Source organism: Jaculus jaculus, chromosome 6, assembly GCF_020740685.1.
Source record: "Jaculus jaculus isolate mJacJac1 chromosome 6, mJacJac1.mat.Y.cur, whole genome shotgun sequence".
Lineage (NCBI taxonomy): Eukaryota > Metazoa > Chordata > Mammalia > Rodentia > Dipodidae > Jaculus > Jaculus jaculus.
This window is the reverse complement of record NC_059107.1, coordinates 5,235,714-5,259,701: the sequence shown is the minus strand read 5'-3', so window position 1 is coordinate 5,259,701 and position 23,988 is coordinate 5,235,714. Positions and strand designations below refer to the sequence as shown.

Genomic DNA, 23,988 nt, shown 5'->3' with positions numbered 1-23,988 from the left:
GGCTGGAGAGATGGCTCAGCCGTTGAAGTGCTTACTTGCAAAACCTAAGGGATTAGGTTCAATTTCCCAATACCCACATAAAGCCAGTTGCACAAGGTGGCACATGCATATGGAGTTTTTTTGCAATGGCTGAGGCTTTGGTGCACCCATTCTCTCTCTTGGCATCTTTCTCTCTCTCAAAATAAAAATTACCAACCTGGGCTGGAGAGATGGCTTAGAGGTTAAGAGCTTGCCTGTGAAGCCTAAGGACCCCTGTTCGAGGCTCAGTTCCCCAGGTCCCACATTAGCCAGATGCACAAGGGGGCGCATGCGTCTGGAGTTCGTTTGCAGTGGCTGGAAGCCCTGGCGCGCCCGTTCTCTCTCTCTCCCTCTATCTGTCTTTCTCTCTGTGTCTGTCGCTCTCAAATAAATAAATTAATTTAAAAAAAATTACCAACATGTCCCCAGCCACCTAGTTTCCTTCTCCTGAGGCAATTGAGTCTTGTGTGTCCTTTCTGAGGCAATCTATACCTTAAATATCATGTTTAAGTAAATGAAATGGGGGTCAGACCCAAGGCCATGTGCCTTATTTCACTTTGTGCGTCTGGCTTTATGTGTATCCTGGGGAATCAAACCTGCACCTATAGCCTTTGCAAGCAAGCGCCTTTACTGCTGAGCCTTCTCCACAGGCCCTCTGAGCCTCATTTCAGCACCCAAATCCCTTTTTTTTTTTTTTTTTTTTGCGAGGTAGGATTTCACTCTAGCCCAGGCTGACCTGGAATTCATTATGTAGTCTCAGGGTGGCCCGAAATCACGGTGATCCTCCTACCTCTGCCTCCCGAGTGCTCCCAGCCTGAATGTTGAACATGTTCTTGAGGCCTGGCACCATGGCGGGCCTTTCCTAGCAGGCCTGTGCTGCAGGTGAACAGCAAGGGAGCTGTGCGCTTTCATCTTCTGTCATCAGCGGTGGCACCTGGCAGACACTGGATCCCACAGTGTGCAGACAAAGACTGGTAACTCAAGAGCTGTGTGGCCTCTCTGCCTGGTCCAGCCCTGGAGAAACTGCAGGTCTCTGGTTTCTTTAAGGGGACCTAGGTGGAAGTGCCTTTTGTTTGCGCAGTCAGGAATACCATCACGTGCCTGTTGGCCAGGTGAGCCGGGCGCCTAAGTGGGGACAGCAGTGCCCAGTCCCTGACTGCAGTGAGAGGAGGTGCATGCCTTCAGATATCCTTTTTCTTTAAAGCCCCTTCAGACCTTATCACAGCCTTCTGGGGGCAGCTGATACAGTAGAGGGTGTCCAGATGGCCTGGCGGCTCTGATTAACTGCTGAATCCCTAACATGGTGCCTCACACATAGGGCTGGGTACCTGTTTACCCGAGGAATAGACTCTAATGGCTACCTACAGGCCGCTCTAGGCTTGAAGCTTCACTGCCACAATGGCTCTTTGAGCCTGGAAGCCTCTAGAAGTCAAGGGTAGGAAATAATGGTTAAGAATATCCATCAGGGATAAGGATGTGGCTTGGTTGGAAGAGTGTTTACTCAACATGCAGGATGGTGAACACCTGTGGAGGTGGAGGCAGTAGGATCAGAAGTTCAAGGTCATCCTTGGCTATATAGCCAGATGAAGGCCAGTCTAGGCTGTACGAGACCATGTTTCAAAACAAAAGGAAAAAGAGGGGCTGGGGAGATGGCTCAATGGTTAAAAGCACTTGCATGCAAAGCCTGTTAGTCAGGGGTTCAATTCCCTAGTGCTCATGTAAAGCCAGACTGAAAACTTGAGGCAGCAAAAGACCCTGGCAAGCCTATACAAACACGTGAATTAACAGTAACTTTTTGGTCTCGAGATGGTTTAACCTTTAAGGCGCTTGCCTGCAAAGCCTAAAGACTCATGTTCGATTCTCCAGGTCCCATGTAAGCCAGGCGCACAGTGACGCAAGTGGACAAGGATGCACGAGTCTGGAGTTCCATTGCTGTGGCTGGAGGCCTTGGAGCGCCAATTCTCTCTCTCTCTTGCATTTTTTTTTTTTTTTTAAAGCAGCCTGGCCTGGTGTTGTGGCGCACACCTTTAATCCCAGCACTTTGGGTAGAGGCAGAAGAGCCTTGAGTTAGAGGCCACCCTGAGACTACATAGGGCATTTCAGGTCAGCCTGGGCTAGAGTGAGACCCTACCTCGAAAAACAAAACAAACAAAGGTAGTCTGGTGGGCTTGCCTCAAACAATTTTTAAAAAATTTTTAAAGGAAAAACAGAAAGATAAAATCATCAAGGAATCGGGGCATGGTGGCGCACGCCTTTAATTCCGGCAGTCGGGAGGCAGAGGTAGGAGGATCGCCGTGAGTTCGAGGCCACCCTGAGACTACATAGTGAATTCCAGGTCAGCCTGGGCCAGAGTGAGACCCTACCTCGGGAAAGAAAAAAAAGAAAATCAAGGAAGCGAGGTGTGGGGATGCGCGCGGATTACCCCAACACTTGGGACGCTGAAGCAAGAGCAGCACCGAGGGCTCTAGGCCAGCCTCGCCTCAGTAACACCCTCAAAATGCCACCACAAGGGGGGAGAATGGGGCAAAACCCCAAGAACTGTGAAGTTACGGCTTCGGGTTCAAATGCTGGCTCTGTACTTGACGGCTGGGCGAGTGGGGTGCCGCCGCGCACAGGCCAGCGCCCCGCCGGCTTCCGCGGTCGGCCCTCGGGCTGCGCCGCGCCGCGGTCTTCACGGCGCTTAGGACAGCCTCCGCCTGAAGGACCCCGCGGAGCCGCGTTCGTATCCCGGCTGCTGCCGGCGCCGGCTTCGAGGGAGAGGACGGCGCGCTCGGGGACGGGGAAGGAAGGAAGGCGCAAGTGCGTGCCGGGGCCCGCCGCCGCTCGACGTCTCAGCGGCCGACGCCGCTGGCGCCCGGGCCCGTCGTCGTGCGCCCGCGCGCGGTCAGGCGTTCTCCGCGGCCGCCCCGGCGGGCTTGTGACGTCACGAGCCCGGGGTCCTCGGCGCCTGCGCCCGCTGCTATAAAAGCCGACGCCGCGCGGCGCCGTAGTGGCCTTGTCGTCCGTCTTTTCCTCCCGTGCGCGGACGCCTCGCCGTTCCCGTCGGCCTCCGGCCCGCGGTGCTGACCCCCGACACCGTGAGTAGCCCCCGCGTCCCTGGGGAGGGGTCGTGGCGCCCCCAGGGCAGGCCGGGCGGCGGCCGCGGCTTAACGCGAGGCGGGCGGCGACTGGGCCTGGAGCCTCGGCCCAGGCGCTGGGGACCCGGCCCCGTACTCGCGGCGCTCGGCCCGGGCGGCGAGGACCGCGGCGGGCGGGCGGGCGGGCCCAGGCTGCGCCGAGGCGGGGCGGGGGCGGAGGAGCGCCGAGCTGCCGGAGCTCGCCGGGGACGAGAGGGCGGCGGGGGCGCGGCCCCTCCGCTCCTCTCGCCGGTACCTGGCGTCACCAGCCCGGCTCCTGCCCGGCGGGACGCTGGCTGCCACCGAGTCGGGGGATAACAGTCTTTTCCCTTCGTTGTTTTCCCTCCACATCCTGGAGCCGCTCAAATAACAACTGGATGAACGGTGTAGTCGACTCTAAGCCCTTTCTCCGAAACTTGAGGTGTCTGGTTTTTTTATTGGAAAAAAATGTTTTTTAAGAAAGAAACCAATCTCTTTTGGTTAACTTTTCATTGGAGACTTCTGGGTTTGGGGGCCTGCAGGTTTCATCATCAGAATGTCACAATAGAACAATGCAGTCCCTTCATCCTGCAGTCTAAAAACAGGTGTCAGAATTTCGGGTCACGGAAACCGGTGTTTTTGTGCCTTTATTTTTTAAAGTATGATCTAGAACTCGCTTTGTGCTAGTCTTGGAGAGTTACTTAATCTTCAAGTACAGGAACCAAAAGAATTAAACATCTTTGAAGGCATATCAAATCAAAATTTCATATATTGTTAATTAGTTTTTGTACCCAACACTAAAGTTCTCTTTGAGTGTTAAGTGTAGGGTTACGAAGTGCATTGAATTATAGATCAACCGATTACTTTCTTGTTATTTGATAAGATCCTGGCTCCCTTAAAAGTAACCTGATCCTCGAACTAGACTGTGACTAAGCACATCTTTATTGTGAATTATTTCAAGAAAATGTTAAATGGTTGCCTTGCTTTTAAAGTAATTTTATCAACTGCACGATTAGACTTGTTCTGAAATGCTTGTTCTAGTAATATGGCATATAAAAAGATGTTTTATGACTGATGTGGCCTCACTTTAAAGGGGTTGTTTGGGGGCTAACTTTTATTATTGGCGTATTATAGGGAGGGTTCCATTGCTTTGGGTTTCTCCATTGAGTAAGGAGAACTGCATTATTGGCCACAACTGAAGTAACATGGACAAGCAGACATGTTTGTCAGCTGAAAAAGAAGTCTTCCAGTCATGGATGAGTGAAAGCTGGGTAGTTCAGTAGATGACTGAAAACTTGCTTCACCGTCGTGCTGTCCTCGACAGTTGTTTGCTGTGAGATAGGGACAGTTGTCTCAGGGAAGCTGATGGAATTTTTTCCCACATTAAGTTGTAGGAATTTATTTAATAAATAACTTACACTTGATTAAAAGGGAGTTCATGATAAAAAATAGAAGATAGTTGAGGAAAGATGTGGGGAGTGGATGCTGCACACACATTAAACTAAATGCTTCTAAAACTAATGAATTATAGCCAAAAAAGTCTTCACATTAAAATTTTGCTTCTTATGTTTTTTTTCCCTTTTTTTTACACAATTAACAAAAGAAAAAATAAAATCCCTAAAACCTTGCTATTTTTTCCTTTTATTTTTTTTGGACTAAATACTGTTTTTCCTCTTAAGTTTATTGACCTGGAAGTTTTTATACAATAAAAATCTTTCAAGTGGAAGGCTAGAGTCCCTCCCCAAAAAAGGTGTTTTAAATGGTACAAAGGATGATGGGAAAATTGTTTCAGTCACAGATTATTTCATTCTGATTGACTATTTTAAGAGATGTGGGCCTTATATCTTTGAACCTCAAATGGGTGAAATAAGTACCAAACTTTACACTGAAAATTTACTTTTGTAAAAAAAAAAAAAAAAAAAAATCCACCTAGAAAGCTTCAGAAGCACCCTCAGTTGGTAAATACTGATATTACAAGACTGCACATACTTGCTCAGAAACCCAGGCCTTAAAGAGGTCTTGAGTCTATCTACCTTTCTTTTTTAAAATATTTTATTTTATTTTATTGAGCGAGAAAGAGGTAAAGAAAGAGAATGGGTGCGCCAGGGCCTTCAGCTCCTTGCAAATGAATTCCAGACGCCTGTGCCACCTTGTGCATCTGTCTTACATGAGTCCTGGGGCATTGTATTTGGGACCTTTGGTTTTGCAGCCAGGTGCCTTAACTGCTAAGCCATTTTTCCAGCTCTTGAATCTTTCTTTAAAAAAAATTTTTTTTTAGATTCAAGCAGAGAGACAAGACAGAGAATGGGCATATCAGGGCATCTAGTCACTGCAGACAAACTCAGATGCATGTGCCACTTTGCATCTGGTTTTACATGGGATGTGCTTTAACTCTAGCCTCTCAAGTGCTGATAATATATGCATGTGCAGTTTGTGGTGCTGGGTATGCACACTACCTACTGGGCTACATCTCTGGCCCAATAATTTTTTTTTTATTATTATTATTTTTTTTTTGAGGTGAGTTCTCATACAACCGAATGCTGGCCTTGAACTTGCTATAAATCCATGATCCTTCTGTTTCTACTTTGCAAGAGCCAGGGTACTAAGCCTGTTTATAAATGCATTTTGTTTTCTTTTTTCTTCGAGGTACCATCTCACTTGAGCTCAGGCTAACCTGGAACTTGCTTTGTAGTTTCAGGCAGTCTTTGAACTCACAGCAGTCCTCCTACTTCTGCCTCCCAAGTGCTGGGACTAAAGTGCCATTGTGCCCAGCTATAAATGCAGTTTTGAAGCAAATAATGGGTTATTTTGGAGATTTTATCAAATCTCAAACTTAGACACCTGGGCAGTGAATAACTAGGAACGGAGATTTTTGAATTCCTTATGAGGTTTAGGGAAATGCATTGATAGCTCCTTAAATCTCCCATTTATGTGCTTGTATTGGTTCAAGCATAAGTGAGCTTGTTCCGATCTGCTCTTTGGGTCTGAACTAATTTTTCACTGTAGGCAGTTTTCACTCTAGGAAAATTACTCTTATTTGATAGCTTTGTTTATTTTGGACTGAACTTCAAGTTTGCAGGTGGTTCATAGTGGCAGTTACTTTTTCCAAGTGGAGTAGTCATTATTCAATGGGAATAAAAAGACAAGCAGAAAGCATATATTTTGCATCAAAAGTATAGATAACAACTACATTCACTAATAGTGGATTCAGCATGGTGGTTCTTAAAACTTCTGTTCCTGGAACTTAATACTTGTAAGCTAGTTATGTTCTTAGGACTGTAGTTAGTAAGTTACAGGTTTCATATAGATGAGTTGATAAAATGTTCTGAGGAATTAATATTTCTTAAATTTCACATCCCATCTGCCATTTATAGATGCCTTCAATTAAGTTGCAAAGTTCTGATGGAGAGATATTTGAAGTTGATGTAGAAATTGCCAAGCAGTCTGTGACCATCAAAACCATGTTGGAAGGTAAGCTTATAAGAAAACCTGTGTGAGAGAAAGTGGGGGGGGGTACAATTTGTGAATATTGAATTATATTGAATACAGTTTGTCACAGGTTCAAGAATATGAAAAGATAAAGTTGCAGGGCTTTTTTGTTTCTGAGGTAGGGTCTTACTCTAGCCTAGGCTGACTTGGAATTCACTATGTAGTCTCAGGTTGGCCTCAAACTCAAGCAATCTTCCTACCTCTGTCTTGCAAGTACTGGGATTAAAAGTGTACACCACCATGCCTGGTGAAAGCTGCAGGTTTTTTTTTTTTTTTAATATTTATTTGAGAAAGAGGAAGAGGAAAAAAAGTTAGACTGAGTGAGTGAGTGAGTGAATATGGGCATGCCAGGGCCTCCAGTCACTGCAAATGAATGTGCCACTTTGTGCATCTGGCCTTACAAAGGTAACTGGGGCCCAAACTCGGGTCCTCTGGCTTTGCAAGCAAGCAAATGCCTTTAACTACTGTGCCATGTCTGTAGCTTTTTTTTTTTTTTTTTTGTGGTTTTTTGATGTAGGGTCTCAGGCCGACCTGGAATTCACTGTGTAGTCTCAGGGTGGCCTTGAACTCATGGCAATCCTCCTACCTCTATCTCCCAAGTGCTGGGATTAAAGGCATGTGCCACCACGCCTGGCAGTAGCCCTTTAAAGCTTTTAAAAGTTTTGTTTTAAAATTTATTTGTGTAATATTTTCACATAAGCATGCTCCAGATGCAGCATGTGCCCAGATTGCCAGAGGAGAATACTGTGTTTTCCTCTGTTGCTTAGGCTTTTTTCTTTAGATGGAGTCTCTCAGTGAATCTGGAGCTGATGCTTCTTGGTTAGGTTGGCTGCCCAGCACGGCCCCTAGTGATTCTCCTGTCTCTTCCCTTCATCTTTTTCAGCCATGGAGATACGTGTGTTTTACATGAATGCTGGGAATGGATTTCAGGTCCTCATGTTTGCTCAGCAAGTGCTCTTACCTGCTGAGCTATTTCATCAGCACCTTCTCCTTTATTATTAATATTTAGTGTCTCTGCATTCCAAGTGCTGAGATTAAAAGTGTATGCCACACATCTGGCTTCTATTTAAAAAAATTTTTTTTTAATTTGAGAGAGAGAATACGGATATAAGAATGAGAATATGAATATATGGATGTACCAGACAGGGCCTTTTGTTTTTTGAGGTAGGGTCTCACTCTAGCCCAGGCTGACCTGGAATTCACTATGGTGTCTCAGGGTGGCCTCGAACTCATGGCAGTCATCCTACCTCTGCCTCCCGAGTGCTGGGATTAAAGATGTTCGCCACCATGCCCTGCTTAAAAAATACTTTGTTTACTTATTTAACAGAGAAAGAGGGAGGGAAGGAGAGAGAAGAGAGAATGGCCACACCAGGGCCTCCAGCTACTGCAGACGAACTCCAGATGCATGTGCCCCCTTGCACATCTGGCTAATGTGGGTCCTAGGGAATCGAACCTGGGGCCTTTGGTTTTGGAGGCAAACACTTTAACTGCTAAGTCATCCCTTCAACCCAGGCAGGGCCTTTTGATGCTGCACATGGTTTCCATGCACCACTTTGTGCATCTGGCTTTTATGTGGATACTGTGAAATCCAACCTAGGCCTGTGGACTTTGCAAGCAAGAGCCTTTAACCACTGATCTATCTCCCTCAGTCCATCTTTTTTTTTTCTTCAAACATTAAGGAGGATATTAAAAAAAGTTTTTATTTATTTGCAAGAATAGAGAAGGAGAAGGAAAGAATGATAATGGGCACGCCAGGACCTCTAGCTGCTATAAAAGAATTCCAGATGCATGTACCACTTTGCTGCTTTGTGCATGTGGCTTTATGTGATACTGGGAAATTGAACTTGGGTCCTTAGGCTTTGCAGGCAAGTGTCTTCACTACTGAGCCATCTCTCCAGCCCTACCTTTTTGTTTTTTTTTCCAAGGTAGGTTTTCACTGTAGTCCAGGCTGACCTGGAATTCATTATGTAGTCTCAGGCTAGCCTTGAATTCACATGATCCTCCTATCTCTTCCTCCCAAGTGCTGGGATTAAAGGCATGTGCCACCATGCCTAGAAGCCCTACTTTTGTTTTTAATGAATTTCCTATTGTCTAATTTGCTATCCCTCTGTAACTGCTGCAGCATAACAAAGTGAGATAAGAAAACGTCCTGAAACTTTGAAATCTTACTAGTTAGCATGAGGCTCTTGGGGGAAGATATAGTAGTATGTGGGAGACCTTTGCATTGGTGTTTTAAGATTAAGATTTAAGATTAAGAGTTTTTATACAAGATAGAGCTGCCGAGTGTAAAAAACTTAAAAGGATAGCTGGACATGGTGGCCTATGCCTGTAATCTTAGCACTTGGGAGGCCGAGGCACGACTCTGTATCAGAAAGAGGGAAGGGTCTTTTAACTGAACAAGAATTTATAAACTAGAAGTGAGCCCAACCCTAAACAAAGCAAATTAACTGTTACTTGGTATAGTTAATGCATTAGTAAAGTTGTGTGCCAACTGGTGCAGTGGAAGCATGTTAGCTGGTTTTATTTTTGCTTTTGCAAAGACCAGTGTGTAGTACTCATGAGATAACACATTTTAAAGCTAGTAAAATAAGGATTGTTGAACATAATGCTCAAAAGTAAAGTAGAAGTAATGAGGAATACTGATATGGTGCACCTGTAATCCAGCGCTTGGGCAGTGGAAGGAGAATGGGGGGAGGGATTTAAGGGCAGCCTGGTATAGAGACCCCATGGGGTGGTTTGAATGTTAAAATATCCTTGATAGCCTCAAGTGTTTGTGATGTAGTTTTCTATTTAGCCCCCCTGCTGTTAGAGCCTTTGGAAGTTGCAGCCTTGCTCTGGAGGCAGTGCATCATGGGACAGCCTTGAGGTCTGGCCTGCCAGGCGTTCAGAGCTACCTGGCTCTTGTTGCTCCTGTCTGTCCTTGATGTGTGAAGACGGGAGGCAGGTGATGATCAAGCGTTTAAAAAATATATAGATGCATATGTATACATATGCATACACACACACACACACACACACACACACTTACATGTGGAAAATTGAGGATTTTAGTTGAGATCTGTTATGCTGGGATAGAATTGTAATACTGTGGTTGGTAGACTAAATGAATTTGAAAGGAATTTAAAAGAAATGGCTGGGTTTGAACTGTGTTAAATTTTTTTTAAAAGATCTCTGCATTAAGCCGGGCGTGGTGGCGCACGCCTTTAATCCCAGCACTCGGGAGGCAGAGGTAGGAGGATTGCCGTGAGTTCAAGGCCACCCTGACACTACAGAGTGAATTCCAGGTCAGCCTGGGAGACAGTGAGACCCTACCTTGGAAAACCAAAAAAAAAGATTTCTGTATTAATGTACTAGGAAATGGAGTATGTAGAACTTAGCCCCTGTCTTTTAGATTTTTGGAGGTAAACTTGCTTTGTACAGTACATTTTGAGAATATGATGAGGTTAGAGTTGGCTAGGATATTAAGAATATAGAAGTCAGGGCTGAAGAGGTGGCTCAAGCTGAGATACCTGAGTAGTTCCATCCCTACACCCTACATAAAATGGCAGAAGCCAAGGTGTACTTGTGTAATTCCAGTAGCAGATATGGGAGAATTTACTGGAATCTTAAAGTGAGCCCAGCAAAGAATGGCAGAGAACTTAGAGTGAGAAATCTTTCTTCGAATAAGGGAGAAAGGCATGGTCCAGATGAAAGTTCTCTGACCTCCACACTTGCACCCTGGGACATGTATGCCCTCACTCATGAATATGTGCATGTGCACGTGCGTGCACACACACATCTATTTGTCAGAGACTGGATGTGATGGCTCAGCCCTCTAATCCCAGCATTGGCAAGCACAGGCAGAATTGCCACAATTTTGAGGCCATCAATCATGGTATGCGTATTTTAGTCAGGGCTACATAGCAGGACCCTGTTTCCAAAAAAAAGCAAAGAAGTCCAGATTGGGGAATTAAAAGAAAGCCGGGCGTGGTAGTGCTCATCTTTAATCCCAGCACTTGGGCGGCAGAGGTAGGGGGCTCTTCACAGGAAGAGGGAGGATTTCTAGGTGATGGTGATTTTCAGATTTACTGTCCCAGATTCCTTGCCCCTTTGGTGGTACTGGAGATTAAGCCCAGGGTCTTGTGCATACCAGGCAGTTTTTTTTTTTCCCCACTGAGCTGGTTAGATTTCTAATGCTGATTACAGAAAAATGCATCTTCAGTATTCTATGTGAGTGACATATGCATCTTTCCCCCACCTTCTCTTTTGAGAGGTAGGGTTTCATTCTAGCTCAGGCTGACCTGGAATTCACTATGTAGTCTCAGGTGATCCTCCTACCTCTGCCTCCGGAGTGCTGGGATTAAAGGCGTGTGCCACCACGCTTGGAAATTTTTTTCTGTGGGTTTTTGGAGATGTAGGGTCTTGCTCTAGCCTAGACTGTCCTGGAATTCTCTTTGTAGTCTCTGGACGGCCTTGAATTCATGGTGATCCTCACACTATCTGCCTCCCAAGTGCTGGGATTAAAAGTGTGAGCCACCACTTCCAGCTTCATTTTAATCTTTTTAAGCCAGGGTTTCATGTATCCCCGGCTGGCCAGGATAGGCTGAGGATGACTTTGAACTTCTGATATAATCTTCTGTCACCACCTCCTGACTGTTGGCATTATAGGCATGTGCTACCATTCTAGGTTTATGGAGTGCTTCATGCGTGATAAGCACACTGCCAACCACGCCACATCCCCAATCCGTGACTTCTCTTTTCTAAGAAAAGCTCAACACATTACATTCATGTGGCACTTGAAGTTGTGTATCCTTGTAACTTCATACATAGATCACTTCTACTGAGTGTGTAAACTCCTTGGTACATTCCACAGTCACAATTCATCCAGTACCTGTTGAATGAAGAAGTTTGGTATGGTCACTAATAAAGAGTGAAAGCAATCCAAGTGTCTCTCAAGGCAGGTGAGTAAGGCTGGCTTTGAAAGGTTGAGAAACTGATAGCAATACTGCTGCTTTGGCAATAGTTGTGATGTGTTCTTTATTTCATCTTAGTGGATGCCTGACAAACTAATCCGTGTTGTATTGCTTCAGAGAAAGCATTTGCCAATTCTAAGAGCATGGGTCTAGAAAGTTTTCCACGTCAACCTTGATCCCTGAAGCTGGTAGACTGGTGGCTAACAATAGTGAAAGGAGTCTTTTCCTTGGTGTCCTTTGAGGGCTCAAAGGTGAATGGATTTATCTTAGGTACCAATGGCTTTGGTAGGATTCTAGTCTCTGGTAGCCTAGAGTCTTGAATTTGGCAGGTTACTGCTTACCTTGTATTGCATCTGCAGTGTTTCTGGCTAGAGTTTCATTTGATCAAAAACAGTAAACAAAACCTTTTGAACAGCATAATCAGAGGTAAAAATCTTGGCATGTGTATATATGGATTGGTTTTTTCAGGTCCATGGTGTGGTATCAGAATACAGGTGTCTTTCAGAAGTCTCTGAAACTAAATAGCTGAAAGGAATGTCTGTTCATAACTTGTGCATTTCGTCTCAGAAAAAAAACACTACACATTTAAGTGCTAGAGAAATACTTGATTGTAAAAAAAACATTAATTTTAATGTAGTTTAAGCCTTCCTCTAAATGCTTTTTTTTATCTTCTTTAAAAAGGTGATATATATTGTCTCCCAATATCCCTTTTCCTTAAACAAAAGTACTTTATAGTTTAAGTTTTCTTGCTTTTTTGTTTTGGTTTTTCTTTTCAGAGTAGGGTCTCACTCTAGTCGAGGCTGACCTGGAACTCATCCTGTAGTCCCAGGCTGTCCCCACAGTCACTGTGCTCCTCCTACCTCTGCCTCCTGAGTGCTGGGGTTAAAGGTGTGTGCCACCATGCTTGGCTTGCTTTCATGTTTTTGATGATTTTATTAAAACAACATTTCAGCAAGGGGATATGTTAGGGACTTGAATTAATTGATTTTGCATTGTTCATGTTTAATTAATGTCACTGCTTCCCCTCCAGGTAGGGTCTCGCTCTAGCCCAGGGTGTTGTGGAGGTCGCTATGTAGTCTCAGGCTGGCTCACTGATGCTTTCAGAAAACTTTTGCATGTCTGCAGTAGCGTGACTTCTAACTGTTATTTGTAAGGACTAAGCGACTTCTTCAGATAGCTCTTCTGTGTAGAAGCTGAAGCACAGTCCCATTTGGTTTAAATAATTGTATTCGGAATTTTTAACATGTATTTTTTAGGGTTTTTTCTTTTTAAGAGTCACCATTGAGCATTCAAAAGTATGATCTTTTAACCAGGCCTGGTGGCAGTATGCCTTTAATCCCAGCAGTTAGTCTTGAACTTTTTTTTTTTCTTCAATTATCTGTAAGAGAGAGAGGTAGATAGAGAATGAGTACACCAGGGCCTCCAGCCACTGCAGACAAAAGCCAGATGCATGGACCACCTGTGCATCTGGCTTATGTGGGTACTGGGGAGTTGAACCTGGGTCCTTAGACTTCTCAGGCAAGTGCTTTAACCACTAAGCCATCTCTCCACCCCAAGACCCTTGAAAAAAACAAAAAGAACAAACAAAACTTAAGATCTTCTTACCAAAGAAACTTACAGATTCATAATTATAGGTTATAAATTACTGATAAGCAACAAACATGCCAGGGGTATGTGTTGAAATAAGTCCCTCAACCAAGTTTGGTGGCTCATGCTTGTAATCCCAGTACTTTAGAGGCTAAGGCTAGAGGATTGAGTTTAAGGTCAGCCTTGGCTACTGAGTAAGACCCTGTTTTAAAAATTTTCTAAAATGGGCTGGAGAGATGGCCTAGCCATTTAGCACTTTCCTGTGAAGCCTGAGGACCCTGGTTTGAGGCTCAATTCCTCAGGACCCATGTTAGCCAGATGCACAAGGGGGTGCATGTGTCTGGAGCCCATTTGCAGTGGCTAAAATATTAAAAAAAAAATTTCTACAAGCAGGGCTGAGCTGGGTGTAAGAGGCACATCTTTAATCTCAATACTTGGGAGGTTGAAATAGAATGATTACTATGAGTTTGTGGCCAGCCTGGGCTAGAATGAGAAACACTATTTCAAAACAATACAAAAGCAAGGCTAGGGAGATAGTTCAGTGGGTAAAGCACTTGATGTGCAAACAAGGGCCTGAGTTCAGATTCTGATGTCCTTGTAAAGGCTGTGGTGAGAGTCTAATCCCAGCACCCTATAGTGAGAAGACAGCGGAAGGCAGACGGCCTGGGAGCTTGCAGGCCAGGGAGCTGGGAGAACTGAAGCAGCAGCAAACAGGAAAGCTTGCTTCAGACAAGGGAGAACTGTCCTCTGACTTCCACATGCATGCATACACCCTCATGAATAAACCAATTTGCTAAAAGGGAACTGGATGTGGAGGCAGAAGGATCTGGAGTTCAAACCTTAGTTACATAGCAAGTTCAAGGCCAGCCTAGGCTACAAGAGACCCTGTCTCAAAAAAAAAAAAAAAAAAAAAAAAAAAAAGCCTAGGTGTGGAAGGCTAGGGTAGGAGGCTCACCATGACTTCATGGCCAGTTTGGGGCTACAGGGTGAGTTCCTGATCAACCTAGGCTAGAGTCAGACCCTGCCTGTGGGCAGGAGCAAGTGTCTCAGCACAATTTCTCTAATTTATGTACATAGTTTCATTATTTAAGAGTAAGAGAAAGCCGGGTGTGTGGTGGCCCACACCTTTAATCCCAGTATTTGGGGAGGCAGAGAGGTAGGAGGACCACTGTGAGTTCAAGGCCATCCTGAGACTACATAGTGAATTCCAAGTCAGCCTGGTCTATCTAGAGTGAGACCCTACCTCCAAACACAACAAGAAAGCCAGTGGTGCACACCTCTAATACCAACACTCGGGAGGCAGAGGTAGGAAGATGCCATGAGTTCAAGGCTACCCAGAGACTACAGAGTGAATTCCAGGTCAGCCTGGACTAGAGTGACACCCTACTTTGAAGAACTTGGGGGAAAAAAGAGCTAGAGAAAGAGGCAGATAAGAGAATGGGTGCTCCAGGGCGTTTAGCCACTGTAAACTAACTCTAGAAGTATGTGCCACCTTGTAAACCTGGGTCCTTTGGCTTTGCTGGCAAGTACCTTAACTGCTAAGTCATCCATCCAGCCCTAAACATGTTATTTCAAGATTATTGTAGTTAATGGAGCAGTGTGCTTTATTTTTGTAAGTGGCTGTGTGACCTGTTGCATGTGTGTCTTTAATTTTTGAACCTCCAATTTGAGTAGATTGACATTTTATTTTGAATTGTTTTAAATAACAATTCTTAGTAAAAATGCTTTTTAATTTCCTTTCAGATGATATGTCTGTTAAAAGCATTGTCTAGTTGTCTATTATAATGGAGTTAGGAAATAATGGATACTATCTTCTGATTTTCTTAGATTTGGGAATGGATGATGAAGGAGATGATGACCCAGTTCCCCTACCAAATGTTAATGCAGCAATACTAAAAAAGGTAAGGTCTTTTTTTTTGGTTCTGGGATTGAACATAGGGTCTCAAACATGCTGCTTTCAACCCCATGTAAGGTCTTTAAAGCTGTGTGTGTGTGTGTATTTTTTTGTTTTTGCATGTGTGTAGAGTCTGTGTGATATGTATGCACATGTCTGCAGATAACATGTGCCCTATGTGCATGTGTGTGGAGTTCAGAAAAGAATGTCTGGTAGTTATTTCACTCAGACTGGCCAGTGAATCCCAGCTGTTCTTTTGGTATATGATCCCCACAGGACAGGGTTATAGATGTGCATAGCTGGGTGCTGGTGATCAAATTTGGACACATCAGATCCTTGTACTTGCTCTGCAAGTGCTCTTACTGCCTGAGCAGTCTCTCTAGTCCTAAAATGTCTGTACTCTTTTTATTTTCTTAGTTTGACGTTTTTCTCTGTTGTAAGTAGTTATTAGAGAGAAACTGGGTGTGCTAAAGCCTCCAGCCATTACAGACAAACTCCAGACACCCACACTACCTTGTGCATCTGGCTTATGTGGGTCCTGAGGAGTCAAACTTGGGTCTTAGTCTTCGCAGGCAAGCGCCTTAACTGCTAGGCCATCTCCTCGGCCCTGAAATAAGTATTTTTGTTTTGTAAATTTTGTTATTGGGGGTTTGTGTGAGAATTGGTGCACCGGGGCCTCCAGCCACTGCAGTTGAATGCATCTGTTTTATGTGCACCTGGAGAGTCTAACATGGGTCCTTAGGCTATACAGGCAAGCACCTTAACTACTAAGCCTACATTCCAGCCCTGAAACATCTTTTTAACTGTCAGTCATTGAATGATAATAGTAATGTTGGTATCTAGTGGAGAGAACTTAACATCCAAGCATTAACTCTTGCTAAGTGCTGAAGAACATTCAACTTTAAATGTAATTTAAAATAATATTTTTTTTTTTAGCTGGGCGTGGTGGCGCACGCCTTTAATCCCAGCACTTGGGAGGCAGAGGTAGGAGGATTGCCGTGAGTTTGAGGCCACCTGAGACTACATAGTGAATTCCAGGTCAGCCTGGGCTAGAGTGAGATCCTACCTTGAAAAACCAATTAAAAAAATTTTTTTAAATTTAATTACTCAAGAGGGAGAGAAAGAGAGAGAAGAGGGGCTTGGGGGGGGGGATGGGCACACCAGGCCTTCCAGCCACTGTAAATGAATTCCAGATGCATGTGTCACCATGTGTATCTGTCTTACGTGGGACTTTGAGAATTGAACTTGGGTCTTTAGGCTTCACAGGCAAGCACCTTAACTACTAAGTCTCCTCTCCAGCTCCAGTAAATACAGTGTTTCAAGGCAGGCTGGCAGTATCAGGACTGCTGCAAGTTCAAGGCCAGCCTGAGATTGACAGTTGAAACAAAAGAAAAATCCAGAGGCTAGGCCTTGAAACTCACGGCTGTCCTGCGTTAGCCCCTGGGTTCTGAGACTAAAAGTATGTGCCACCATGCCTGGCTTGCACACTTAAATTTTTGTACTTTTGAAATGAGTAGAGGAAAAAAGGAATATTAACATTTCATTCTCATTTCTGCTCTTGCTGACGTTGTCCCCACTTCAGATAGTCATTTATTCCACTTAGTGCTGTGTGCATTTTGTGGAAGAGGATTTGGTGGTAGAGGGTGTTGAATAAAGCAGGGTCTCACTCGACCCCAGGCTGTCCTTGAACTCGTGATGGGTGATCCTCTCATCTCAGTCTTAATTGTGCTAGGATTAAAGGCATATGTCACCATTCCTTGCTGAAGTTAAGTATTTTGTAATACAGATGTTAAAAATTAAGTAGGTTCTTCCCACTTTTTGTTAGTTTGAGATGAGGCCTCACTATGTTATGGTTGGCTTAGGCCTTGTCATGTAGCCTGGTCTAGCCTCTGCCTTTCAGGTGTCATTCTCAAAGCCTGAACATTCTATGTTATATATTTATTGTATGTACTGTCTACATTTGACCATTTTTCTAGTGGACTTTATAAAAAATAGTGTTGAATATATAAAAAATAAAATTTACTTTTAACTTTTTATTAATGTGTTCCATGTGTGATGGGTATAGGAGTTGTGTGTGCAGGTGTGTGAGCCGATGAGCATGCCCTGTGTGTGGTGTGGAGGCCAGAGGAGAACATCAGTCATTGAGCAGCTTCTTTGAGACAGTCTCACTGAAGTGGAACTGGGGAGATGGCTCAGCAGCTAAAGGTGCTTACTTGCAAAGCCTGGGTTCAGTTCTCTCCTCACTATAAAGCCAGACGAGTATTCATTTACAGTGCAAGAGACCTTGGCATACCCGTACATACACACACATGTGCAAATAAAAAAAGGTCAAATTCGTTTGTACCAGTAAGAGACTCTGGTATGCCTATGCACATGTGTGTATTAATAAACATTTTTGTTTTAATTTGAGAGAGAGAAAGAAAGTGACTGTGGGCACATCATGTCCAATAGCCATTGCAAATGAACTCCAAATGAATTCACCACTTTGTGCATCTGGCTTTAAGTGGGTACTGGGGAATTGAACCTGGGTCGTTAGGCCTTGCAGGCAAGTGCCTTAACTGCTGAGTCATCATCTTTCTAGGCCCCAATTTTTTTTTTTTTTCTTCTTTTTGGTTTTTTGAGGTAGGGTCTCACTCTCTAGCTCAGGCTGACTTGCAGTTCACTATCTACTCTCAGGGTGGCCTTGAACTCATGGTGATCCTCCTACCTCTGCCTCCTGAGTGCTGGGGTCAAAGGCGTGTGCCACTATGCCCGGCAGATTAACTATTATTAAAGCAAGGGCTGTTGGGAGATGCTTTGCTGAGAAGATGATCTTAAGCAAAAATGTGCAAGGAAAGAATTCTGGGCAGGGTAGCAAATGCAGCACCTAAGAGCAGATCTGGCATGCTTTTGTGAGAAAAAAGGCAGGGAGGCTGGCATGGAACTAGAGCATGGTGACGAAGCAGGGAGGCTGTCCACAGGAGCCAGGGGTAGTACAGGCTGTTGTGAGGATGAGGGTCTTTTACACCTGCTTGCACTGAATATGTACCATTTGACTGACTTTTTTTTTTTTTTTTGGTTTTTCGAGATAGGGTCTCACTCTAGCCCAGGCTGACCTGGAATTCACTCTGTATTCTCAGGGTGGCCTTGAACTCATGGTGATCCTCCTACCTCTGCTTCCCAAGTGCTGGGATTAAAGGCGTGCACCACCACGCCCGGCTTTGACTTACTTTTATGTATCAGAGAGAGAGTGTTGAGTGTATGGGCGCACCGGAGCTTTTTGCCACTGCGAATGAGCGCCAGACACGTGTGCCTCCTTGTGCATCTGGCTTGACATGGGTACTGCTTGAACCGCTGAGCCATCCCTCCAGCCCCCAGTATGTACCATTTTAAGTAATCACATCCCAAAGTAAAAGTGGACTATAAAATCTTTAATCATTGTCTCTCATCTGACCAGCCCCACTCCCTATACTCCAGGTGACAGTTGGCACTAGTTTCTCTCATATTCTAAGAGCTTGGTGCTTACTGGTGTAGCTGTTAGGAGATAGGGTCCTTTGGGAGCCCTGGCTGGCCTCAAATTCATAATTCTGTAAGTGCTAGAATTACAGATGTGCACCATTGTGCCCAGTTTCTGTTAGTGAGGTATTTGTGTGTGTGTTGTGTTGTGTTTTTTTTTTTTTTTTTTTTTTTTTTGAGGTAGATTTTTTCTGTAGCCCAGGCTGACCTGGAATTCACTGTATAGTCTCAGGCAGGCCTCAAACTCACAGCGACCCTCCTACCTCTCTCTGGGTGTTATAGGTGTGCCTCCTAAGTGGTGCTATACCTAGATCTGTTAGTGACTTTTTAGGGACAGACAGAGAGAAAAAAAAGTGGGTGTGCCAGGGCCTCTAGCCACTGCAAACAATGCCAGATGCATGGGCCACCATGTGCATCTGGCTTACATGGGACCTGGAGAATCGAACCTGGGTCCTTAGGCTTCGCAGGCAAGCACCTTAACCACTAAGCCATCTCTCCAGCCCTCTGTGAGTGATTTTTAATGTTTTCTGTTCTGTAGGGCTAGTACATGTTATGTTGTAGGTATATCTTTCTGTCATTATCTGACTTCATGGTTCAAGTTTAAAAAATATTTTTATTGACAACTTCCATAATTATAGACAATAAACCATAATATTTCCCTCCCACTTTCCCCTTCACAACTCTACTCTATCATATCCCCTCCCCTTCTCAATTAGTCTTTTTTATTTTGATGTCATCAATTTTTCTCCTATTATGAGGGTCTTTGTGTAAGTAGTGCCAGGCACTAAAAGGCTTTGCAGGCAAGCGTCTTAACTGCTAAGCCATCTCTCTAGCCCCTGGCTCTTAACATTCTTTCTGCCAACTTTTCCACAATGGACCCTGAGCCTTGGAAGGTGTGATAGAGATATTTCAGTGCAGAGTATTCCTCTGTGTCACTTCTCAGCACTATGTTGCCTTCGAGTCACCCCAGAGGTCACTGCCATCTGAAGAGAAGCTTCTCTAACCAAAAGTGAAAGTAGCATTAATATATGGGTATGAACATTAAGAGACTTGCTTACCGGATAGTTTGGTGATCATAATATATGCATTTAGCTAGACACTAGCAGGCATTAACACCCCTAGGGCTTATGACGTTCCCTCCAACCCCCCAGTAGGTTTTCAGTATCAGGCATGTATTCCCTCCTGTGGTGCAGGCCTCTAGTCTCATATGAAAGAGCTGTTCGTTTCCCCCATAACAGACATGCTACTATTGTACTCATTGGCTCATTTGGCCTGGCTGGCCAAACTTAAGGCTTGCAGTGTCCACTGTTCTCCACTGATAACTTCTTTCTCCCATGGAGCTGCATGTTTTTTGACATAGGGTCTCCCAGGCTGTCCTGGAACTCAGTCTTCTGCCTTAGTCTCCCAGGTGCTTGGATTACAGGTTGCCCTACATGCCTGCCTCTTCCCACCTTGCCTCAGAAGTTCCTTTCAGTAGAATCAAGTATTCATTCTGTCTGCATAGTTAGTTTGCTTTCATTTAATAAGATCTTCCCCCCTCAGTTTACAAAGATTCTTCCAGGTTTCATTTTTGCTTTTCAAGTTTGGCTGTTAGCATACAGCCGTCATCCCAGCACTTAGGAGGTAGAGGCAGGAGGCTCAGGACTTGGTCATTCCCAGTTCTGTGCAAGATTGAGAGTTGTTTGAACTATGTGTGAACACCCTTATCTCAAAAACAAAACAAGGCTTAAAAAAGTAGAAAGCTTGACTACTTGTTTAAGTCAACCTTGAACTACTTCTCCCAGTGCTGGAATGAGCTAGAACAGAGCACTGAAGGGACTTGATGTTGTTGCAGGTCATTCAGTGGTGCACCCACCATAAGGATGACCCTCCTCCTCCTGAGGATGACGAGAACAAAGAGAAGCGGACTGATGATATCCCTGTGTGGGACCAAGAATTCCTGAAAGTCGACCAAGGAACACTTTTTGAACTTATTCTGGTATGTTTTGAATGTATAAAGTACTATTCCAGAGCCTTTTTCTTTCTTAGTGTTGATTTTGCTATGTGCATCAGTACTGATGATCATATTCTCTGGACTCATACAGTGCTTTAAGACACAGTCACATTAGATGTAAGCAGCACAAGCTCCAGTTGGAGGTGGAAGTGTCAGATCACGTCAAACAGTGTGTGAGCTCCATGTTAAGTGTAGAGGCGCGGTTAGATACAAAGCTAGAAAAAGAAGCCGGGTGCGGCCTTTAATCCCAGCACTCGGGAGGCAGAGGTAGGAGGATCGCCATGAGTTCGAGGCCACCCTGAGACTACATAGTGAATTCTAGGTCATAGAGCAAAACCGTGCCTGTAAAACAAAACAAAGAAACATAAAAAAGGTGGCACAAGTGTCTGGCATTCATTTGCAATGGTAAGAGACTCTGGTGTTCTGTATACACATGTACACACAAAAAGAATTTTTTTGTTTGTTTTTAAGGCAAGGTCTCACTCTAGCCCAAGCTGACCTGGAATTCACTGTTCACTATGTGGTCTTAGGCTGGCCTCAAACTCATGGCAGTCCTCGTACTTCTACCTTCTCAGTGCTGGGTTTAAAGATATGTGCCACCATGCCCTGCTCAAAAAAAATTTACATATATTCAACTATATATAATTTTATTTATTTATTTATTTTTTGGTTTTTCAAAGTCGGGTCTCTAGCCCAGGCTGCCTTGGAATTCATGTAGTCTCAGGCTGGGTGGCAAATGCATGGTGATCCTCCTACCTCTGCCTCCTGAGTGCTGGGATTAAAGGTGTGTGCCACCATGCCCGACTCTCATTTCTTTTTAAGTTATTTATTTATTTGAGAGAGAGAGTGAGTGAAAGGGGCAGAGAGGGAGATAGAGAGAGAAGGTGTGCCAGAGCATCCAGCCACTCCAGCAAATTCCAGATGCATTCTCCACCTTGACTCATCTACTGCCTTGTGTGCCTGGCTTATGTGGGCCTGGGGAATGAAACCAGTCCTTTGGCTTTGTAGGCATGTGCCTTAACTGTTAAGCTCTCATTTTTTAGTAATTTATAGGCCAAAGAGGAAATTTTCAACATTGGTATTTTGAACTGTGAGGTACAGCTAAAGTATAATGTGAGAGGAAAGCTAATGGCACTGGACAACTGAATCAGAAGAATAATATTGAAAAGCAGAGAATTTCATAAAATTTCTTGGAATGATAATAGCATTTTTAAGTTAGCTGTTAGATTGCTAATACACTGAAACATGTAGTATATGTTAATGAAAATCAGCTATGACTTTATAGGCTGCAAACTACTTAGACATCAAGGGTTTGCTGGACGTTACATGCAAGACTGTTGCCAATATGATTAAGGGGAAGACTCCTGAGGAGATCCGCAAGACCTTCAATATCAAAAATGACTTTACTGAAGAGGAAGAGGCCCAGGTATGTAGCACACAGCTGATAGTTGGTCCCATTTATGTTACTTTTCTTTTTGGTTTTTCCAGGTAAGGTCTCACTCTAGCTCAAACTGGCCTGGAACTCTCAGTGATCCTCCTACATCTGCCTCCCAAGTGCTGGGATTAAAGGAGTGTGCCACCATGCCTTGCTAAATATTTTTTTTTAAACAATATTTTATTTATTTGCTTCAGAGTGAGAAAAGAGAGAGAGGCAGATAAAGAATGGGTGCCAGGCCCTCTATCCACTGCAAACGAAGTTCAGACGCACAAGGTGATGCATGTGTAAGGTTACCCATGTGTACAAGTTCGCATGCACGTCTGGAGTTTGATTGTAGTGGCTAAGACTCTGGTATGCCAATTCATTCTCTCTCATAAAAAAAAAGGGAATCAAGGGGCTGGAGAGATTGCTCAATGGTTAAAGGCACTTGCTTGAAAAGCCTAACAGCCCAGGTTGATTCCTCAGTATCCATGTAAAGCCAGATGCACAAAATGGTACATGCATCAGGAGTTCTTTTGCAAAGGCAGGAGACCCTTGTACACCCATTCTCTCCTGTCTCATACTTTCTCTACTTGCAAATAAGTATTTTTAAAATAAGGTAGGCATGGGGAGTCAGAGATAGGATTACCATGACTTCCAGGGCAGCCTGGGACTAAAAAGTGAGTTTCAGGTCAGTCTGGGCTAGATTGAGACCCTACTTCAGAAAAACAGATAGTAAATTAATAAATTAAAAAAAAATTATTTTGAGGGGTGGGTGCTTCGTCTTGGTCTGTCTTGCCCAGGCTGACCTGCAACTCACTATGTAGTCTCAGGGTAGCCTCAAACTCAAGGCGATCCTATCTGCTTCCTGAGTGCTGGATTAAAGGCAAGCACTACCACATCCGGCAAAAAAGATTTTTAAAAAATTAAGAATCAAGAAGTGTACCCTTACCTAGCCTGGAATTTCTCTAGAGTGCCCTTCTCCCTCACAGGCTGTTGATGGATGTGCACTGGGAAAGACTACACAGGTGCTACTTCCTAATGTCTGTCTCTTCTAGGTGCGCAAAGAGAACCAGTGGTGCGAAGAGAAATAAAAGGTTGTGCCTGACACTGTAACACTATAAGGATTGTTCCAAATACTAGTTGCACTGCTCTGTTTATAATGTTAATATTAGACAAACAGTAGGGAAATGCAGCAGCAAATCAATTGTATTAGCATAATAGTGTCCTCCTTGCATGTGAAGTCTGAGTACAGATTCCAAGTTAAAGGCGGAGTTCTTCAAGTGTGAGCGAAAGTTGTCTTTCTTTACTCTCAATAAAACTGAGCTATGGGTTCTCTGGAGAGAGTGGCATCTTGGGCTTTTTCTGTTTTTTGTAAAGCGATTTCTGCCTGGTTTATTGTCCAATTAACTTCAGTGAACTTTTCAGAGTTGCCATTGTAAATAAAACAACTTATGAGAGGGGTTTTGTAATAGAAAAACTAGGATCTTTATTCAAGAGTTGGAAACTGGAAGCAGGCAACTTGAAGTTAATGCTCTGACTGGAGTTGTTAGGATGTCTCCAGCCTCCTGAGCCAAGCAGAACACTGTTCTTGATTAGCTCGTGTGTAGCTGGGTTCTCTTCGTTGAACCTGAGGACTGGGGTTTGGTTTTTCTTTCCTTATTATTTTTTGGGGGGTGGATTTTTTTTAATTTTTAATCACAGCTTTGAATATGTTGCCTAGAGACTTAGTTATTACCCAGTCTGTGGTTTTGTGGGGAAATGTAACTAGACAATTTGTTAGGTTTCAATTAAAAAAAACCACTTAATTCATGTGGTATGTCATCCTTTTTATAATCAGTGTTCCCACATGGGGAAAACACACTACTTGCATGTAAACAGTAATTTAATCTTTAACATTAATGTGTGGCAGAACAGAAAACAGCTAGTATGAGTGCAAGGTGACTTTTCAATAAAAAGTAAATTTTACAGTAGGTAGTCAAACAGTTTGCTTTTGTGGGTGTAAATGTGTCTCTTCACTTAATACTAAAATGATTCGTAGGGACAAT

The 23,988-nt window shown here is 44.0% G+C and overlaps 1 protein-coding gene across 1 annotated transcript; it reads left to right on the top strand.

Moving 5' to 3' along the window:
* Positions 1 to 2,973: 2,973 nt before the first annotated feature.
* Skp1 (S-phase kinase associated protein 1) lies at positions 2,974 to 23,282 on the top strand. Its single transcript, XM_045152461.1, has 6 exons — positions 2,974 to 3,095; positions 6,488 to 6,584; positions 14,969 to 15,042; positions 20,365 to 20,508; positions 21,809 to 21,949; positions 22,999 to 23,282. Exons 2-6 carry the CDS (start codon positions 6,488 to 6,490, stop codon positions 23,032 to 23,034), a joined length of 492 nt encoding a protein of 163 aa, XP_045008396.1. The 5' UTR covers positions 2,974 to 3,095; the 3' UTR covers positions 23,035 to 23,282.
* Positions 23,283 to 23,988: the final 706 nt, after the last annotated feature.